The following is a 6,309-nucleotide window of genomic DNA, read 5'->3' as shown; positions in this document are numbered from 1 at the left end:
ATGATTATTTGGGGAATACGTACATACTCATATCAGAATATTATAGTTAGTACCTGAGTTAGCATAATTAGTTAGCTGATTAGTTAGCCTTGTTAGTGAGTTAGTTGAAGGATACAATTAGCGGGAAAGTTGGTTAAATAACAGAATTGGACTAAACCAACATGTAGAAATGTAATGACATGTTTAAAACAACGATTTCTAAAGCTTTCTTTGATATGTGGCGAAGTTCGCCTTTTTCTTAGTCTCTTGAAGTCCATGTCCAATTAAACACTGCTACATAAAATGAAACGGAAGGAATATTTCGTTTGGTAAAGAACAAACACAAAAACAATCCTTCCTAAACTTGTGGATAATCCGATGCGAGTGTTGCTATATTTTTGGAGAGTCTTAAGCAACATTGATTTGGATGGAGCATGAAATTGATCTGCTTTATGCTAGATGTCAATCTCATTTACCATTTTATTCTATGTTGACTCTTGAGTCACCCTAACTGCTGCTTTCTTTGCCTACAAAACACAACAAACTTGCATTATCTACAATGATTCCTTGATCTTGAGCATTGCTCGGACTCTCCAAAAATGTTGGTGTATCCGTGTTGAATCCTCAAAAAAGGCACTACTTTGGAGGATACAACACGTACCCTATAGCATTTTTAAGGAGTCCGAGCAACACATGAGATTAGTTCTTGCAAGTTGGCTATGTTGCTCAGACTTTTCAAAAAGTATTGCCACACTCATGTTAGATCCTTAAAAATGCACTACTTTAAGAAAATCTGACATGCACCTGTTGACAGTTTTGAAGAATCCGAGCAGCATAGGTTGTTGAAATTGAAACAAACCTTAAAAAGGAGCAAAAAACTAACCTGTTCATCCCAATTTGTTCTCAGAATAACAACAGAGTAAATCACAACTTGAGCGGAAATGGCCAGAATGATTCCCAACCAAAGTCCCTTTTGCACAATCAGACAAATATGTATACCATCAATTTTTTTGCCACATAATTCAACTCATAATAAAGAGTATAAGTTCTACGCATTGACGTTGTAAAAAAGATTTACACCATTAAGTCCCTTAAAAAGTAACAACACGTGATTCTCTATATGAACGTTAAATTAATTGGTAACCTCAATAAAAGGGGAAAACAATCTTCTATAATAACCGGTCACAATACATTTGATAACGTAAGAAAATCTTAACACTCTGTCAGTGCATATAACTTAAACAAGAGAATGTAATGCAATGAAAATGAAATGTGTGAAGGAATAGTACCTTTCCTCCAACATGATAGACAAAAGCTAACACAATACCAATTGGTATTCCCCACAGATAAAAGGCTCCCAAATTGACATATGCACCTATCTTTTGCCACCCACATCCTCTAGCAATACCTGAAATATTTTTTATAAGGTCAATGACGAAGCTACAAATTTCGCTAAGAGTATTCAAGATTTATTATATATGTATAAGAAGTAATATTTGTCTCATATACACAATTTAGACAAACCTGAAAATATAGATTGATGTGCATCTAAGAAGTGAGATCCTGCTAAAAAGAAACACATTTTCCCAACATATTTCACTATTTCTTCTTCATTGCTATAACAATGGCCCCAGACTTTACGGATCGAAACCATGACAATAGCTACTAGAATGCCTTCTGTAGTAGCTAAGATTGTTGCAGTACGCGCTACAAGACGAGCTATTTTTGGTCGTCCAGCTCCCAATTCATTGGAAACTCTTACACTTGTAGCTCCACCTAGTCCTTGAGGCAACATATGTACCATAGCAGATGTATTAAGGCTGGAAAATTAAGTAATAGTAACGTTAGGCCGGGCAATCAAACATAATATAAACATCAAACATGATGTTTGCAAGTGAAATCAATGTGTTGAAAAACTAACTAGCCTGATGGAAAGAACTGAGGTTTCTAATTTCGGATTAGGAAGAAGACCAGACAACAGAACCATCATTTCAAACGACCATATCTCCAAGCTGAGTTTCAAAAGATGGAAAGAGTCAAATTGACATTATCTGTACTATGTTGCTCTGACTCTTCAGAAATGTTGTCAGGTGCGTGTCACCTCCTCCAATAATGCATTATTGGAGGATCTGACATGGGTCTGACAACAGTTTTTGGAGAGTCCGAGCAACACAATGATTAGATTATAGGAAAGCAGTTGAGGAATACCATATCATGAGAGCGGAGGGAACTGCTAGTTTAAGATATCTTGGGATATCAGAAAATGCTTCAGTTGAGAATCCGGTCCAAGTACTTTTGAAGGAAGGTGATATCTTAATATACGCAACTAACGAGAACACATTAATCCAGTAAGATGTAGCATTAGCCAGAGCAGCTCCTCTGCTTCCAAGGCCAGATTTGAGCACAAGAATCCAACAACCAAAAACATGCAGCAGCGCGGTGCCTCCTGCAGTAAGCATCATAGGGACAACATTGTTTTGAGCTTGTAGAAACCTAATTTGGCATTCAAGTAGTCCATAGGCAAAGATGCTCGGTATCATGAAGCGTGCATAAATTCCTGCTTCAGCTGCTATTTCCGGATCTTGTCTCAAGATTACAAGAATACGTCCTGCATTAGCCCAAATACAAGCAAGTGGTATGCTAGCCAAAAGATTAACAAACATTGCCCTTTGCATATGAATACCAAGCATATGATATTGATTTGCACCATATGATTGACCACACAGTGTTTCCAATGCACTTCCCATTCCCATCTGATCAAAAGCGCGTAAATAAAAAAGTTAGAAACTAGTTTCTATATACATATGTTACGCGCAGATTTTCAGACATTTATTTATATTATGTGTTTAATATAACAACGTCTCACTATAGCAACCACAAAATTTCCATACAAACAACACCATTATAAAGATGTTCAATTGTACCCAAATACATCCAATAACTATCTTCCATACATATATGTACAGTCAGACCTCTTTATAACAATCATCCTTTATAACAACATTCAATACAACAACCAAATTTTCTTTGAATCTAACTTTCATATTATGTTACACTCTATGTTCTCTATAACAACATCTCGTTATGTAAATGTTTGACTATAAATGCGATAAAAAGGAAGAATTTAAAGTAAGACTAACCAACAAGCCGAAACCGGTAACAAAGGCAAAGGAAGTAGCCATTGAAGCACCAGAAAGAGCTAACTCTCCTTGATGACCAACAAACATAACAGAGATCACTTGTAAGGAATATAACAAAATATTAACTAACATCAAAGGCCCTGCCAATACCAATAACTTCTTCACTTGTACAAAAATCTCATCATATTTTCTCTCAATTCCTAAATTGGGACACTCAAGGTCTTCTTTCCTTTCTTCAATATCCATTCACTACAAAAAAACAAAAAACACAAAAATTAGCAACGGACAAATTCTATAGCTAAATAAAGTACAATTCATCGCTATATTATCAAAAAATTATGTTACCTATGAGTTATTTAGTGACAGTTTGACGATGAAGTTGATAACTAATTTCAGTTTTCTTTTTCTTAGTGATTTTGTCAACTAACTTTTTGCATGTATATTTTGATTGTTAATTACTACAAAGAGTATTATATTTTTTACCATGAAATATAATAATTGCTAGTTGACTCTTGTCATGATTAGATTGTCCTAAAATATTGTTTCAAGTTAATTAAGGTTTGGTGGTGGCTAAAAGGGTCATCTTTTATGAGTAATGACTTTACATTTTGTTAAATTACTATATATTATAAAGTCGTTTTCTGTATACATCTCCAAAAGAAAAAAAATTACAATTTAAAATAAATATAAGATCCTTACTGTATTAAATGAATATAAAATTCACCCAATATATTGTATAAATTTTTTTTATAATACGTGTGTAGTATATGATTTATAATACGTGTGTAGTATATTATTTTGGATGGTAAGTTTACTTTTAAGTAACATAATACTATAGAAACAGTATTTAAGTAAAAGGTAAAATGGTCCTTCAATTTTTTATAAACATTTTCGTCTTTCTATTTTGACTTAACATCTACTCTTTCTTTGTATAGTATGCTGATAAATATATCGAGGAAGATAATGTTGGATAATTATTTAAAAAAGTCGAAATTAACCTCCCAAATCGATATTCAAAGGTCGATTTTTGGGTAATATTGAACAAAATCAGTCTTTTAAAGTTGAGGTAGACATTATACTTAGTTGATATCAAAAATCGCCCTTCAAATATCAATTTTTTTAAAAGGAATATTTTTTTTATCGAAATATTGACCTCTGGCTCCAAAGATCGATTTTAATTTATACAATTATAAATTGTACCGTTGGTAGGATACATTCCTACTATTATACCATTAATGCTTATCAGTTAAATTAATTAGACTTTAATTTTATTTTCTTTATACTCTTCAAATTCATTTTTGCAGAAGCTTTCATCTCGTAAGGAGATCGATGAAGTGTTATAGTTAGAGAAAGAGGGACATATATATGTTGTGCATTGACCTAGAAAAGGAATATAACAGAGTCTCTAGAGGGTTCTATTGAAATGTTTGAAGGCTAGAGATGTACTTGTAGTTTAATTTAGTGCGATTAAGGATATTTATAAGGAAGCCAAGATGTGAACGAAGATAGTGAGAGGAGACTCAGAGAATTTCTCAATTATGATGGGATTGCACCAGAAATCAACTCTTAGCCTATTTTTATTGGTGTTGGTGATGGATGGATTGACACAACATATCTAAGCGGAGGTCTCTTGGTGTATGTTATTTGCATTTGCAGATGACATAGTTTTAATCGATGAGGCATGTAATAGAGTTAATGAAATGCTAGAGGTTTGGAGACAGACCCTGAAGTCTAAAGGGTTTGAATTGAGAAGGACTAATAAATAGTATTTACAGTGCAAGTTCAACAATGAAACCTATATGGCAGATGTGGAGGTAAGGATTGATACACAATTCAACTCCAAGAAAGGAAGTCTCAAGTATCTTGGGTCAATAATTTAAGAAAATGGAGAGAGTGATAATGATGTCACACATCGTATTAGAGTAGAGTGGATGAAATAGAAGCTCGCATTCGATATCTTGTACAATAAGAATTATTGTGAAACTGCACTGAGTGTTTTTTTCGCGAAAAACCCAACCTTAAGAAGTCGGTTTCTTTAAAAAAAAAAAAATTGTAAAAAACAATATCCATAGGTTGGTATATGGTAAAAAAAGTTACAATAAAAAATCAACCTCTCGGGGTCGATAGTTAACCCAAAAAAAAGGACCTCCAGAGATTGATTTATACTTTCTCGATTATTAGCACTAAAAAATTAACCCCCAAAGATGGATTTTTTTTATAAAAAAAAAAAAAATCTTAAATCAAGTTTCGGAGATCGATTTTTTTGGAGGTTGATTTTTATTGTTTTTTTTATAAAAAAATCCACAATCTTTGTCACAACCTCTATCCTTCGAATAAGCATTTGGTGGTAAGTTGTTCATTGTGTAATAACTCGCAAACCACACAGATAATGTAAACTACACTAGATAAACCTCATCCAAAGAGCGCATGACCGAGTAGCAGATGAAAACTAAATTCGATTCCAAATCTCCCCATAAGAGAGCCTCACCTTCCAACCATGACCTTGCGAATTCACTAAATTATTTTTTTTTAATAGTGAACATCCTTAGCATATACTTATAAAAAATTCCTAATCACAAAAAATGAAAACTCAAACATGTAGAGATGCCTACAATCATCAAATGCCAACTCTTTTTTTTTCTTGAGTGATTGTTGAAAATCAAAAAAGAAAATTGCACAAATGTTCAAAGAACAGATTAACCCCATTAATTATACACAGAGTGAATCTAAGAAAAGAACATTTGTATATATATAAAAAAAACATCATTTTCTTAGACAAATAAAAAGAAAAAAAAAACACAAAATGTATATATAAAAACTAATCAAAAAGCTTAAAAATAAAAAAGAAGTACCAAGTTAGATTGATGCTTGTCTTATTTCTTCTTGGGAATTGAGCAATCAACTGAGTCAGAGGAGAAGTAAAAAGATGAATTAATGATATTGGACTTTGTTTTGGACCTATTTATAGTTGTAAACTTGTTGAAAATTGCACTAATTACCCTTTTGTCTTCTAGAAACTCGATATAAGTTCTTCAGAAACTGAAATTATGGAAGAGTTTCTAATTTTTTTAGAAATTGAAATCATATTATGGATAACTTGAGAAACATGTGATTATAAAAAATATATTTATGTCCCTCAACTTTATTTTATTTTTACTTTAGTATAAATTAAAAATCAGTACAAAATAAG

At 32.6% G+C, this 6,309-nt stretch overlaps 1 protein-coding gene across 1 annotated transcript; it reads right to left on the bottom strand.

The window, feature by feature from the left end:
• Positions 1–464: 464 nt before the first annotated feature.
• On the bottom strand, positions 465–3,365 carry LOC125877641 (protein DETOXIFICATION 16-like). Its single transcript, XM_049558872.1, has 7 exons — positions 3,120–3,365; positions 2,188–2,732; positions 1,905–1,991; positions 1,504–1,799; positions 1,269–1,387; positions 863–949; positions 465–506 (listed from the first exon to the last, which is right to left on the bottom strand). Exons 1-7 carry the CDS (start codon positions 3,363–3,365, stop codon positions 465–467), a joined length of 1,422 nt encoding a protein of 473 aa, XP_049414829.1.
• Positions 3,366–6,309: the final 2,944 nt, after the last annotated feature.

The sequence above is a fragment of the Solanum stenotomum genome, chromosome 9 (genome assembly GCF_019186545.1).
Source record: "Solanum stenotomum isolate F172 chromosome 9, ASM1918654v1, whole genome shotgun sequence".
In the NCBI taxonomy this organism is placed as follows: Eukaryota; Viridiplantae; Streptophyta; class Magnoliopsida; order Solanales; family Solanaceae; genus Solanum; species Solanum stenotomum.
The sequence above is the reverse complement of the archived record's forward strand: the minus strand, read 5'-3'. Positions and strand labels throughout refer to the sequence as shown.

Bases quoted from the DNA above. Each gene is read 5' to 3' on its own strand.
- LOC125877641 (XM_049558872.1), bottom strand. From the start codon at position 3,365: ATGGATATTGAAGAAAGGAAAGAAGACCTTGAGTGTCCCAATTTAGGA. The intron at 1,800-1,904 runs GCTAGTTAGTTT...TTAATTTTCCAG, and splicing joins ACCTCAGTTCTTTCCATCAG to CCTTAATACATCTGCTATGG. The intron at 507-862 runs GTTAGTTTTTTG...TGTGTTTTGTAG, and splicing joins GAACAAATTGGGATGAACAG to GCAAAGAAAGCAGCAGTTAG.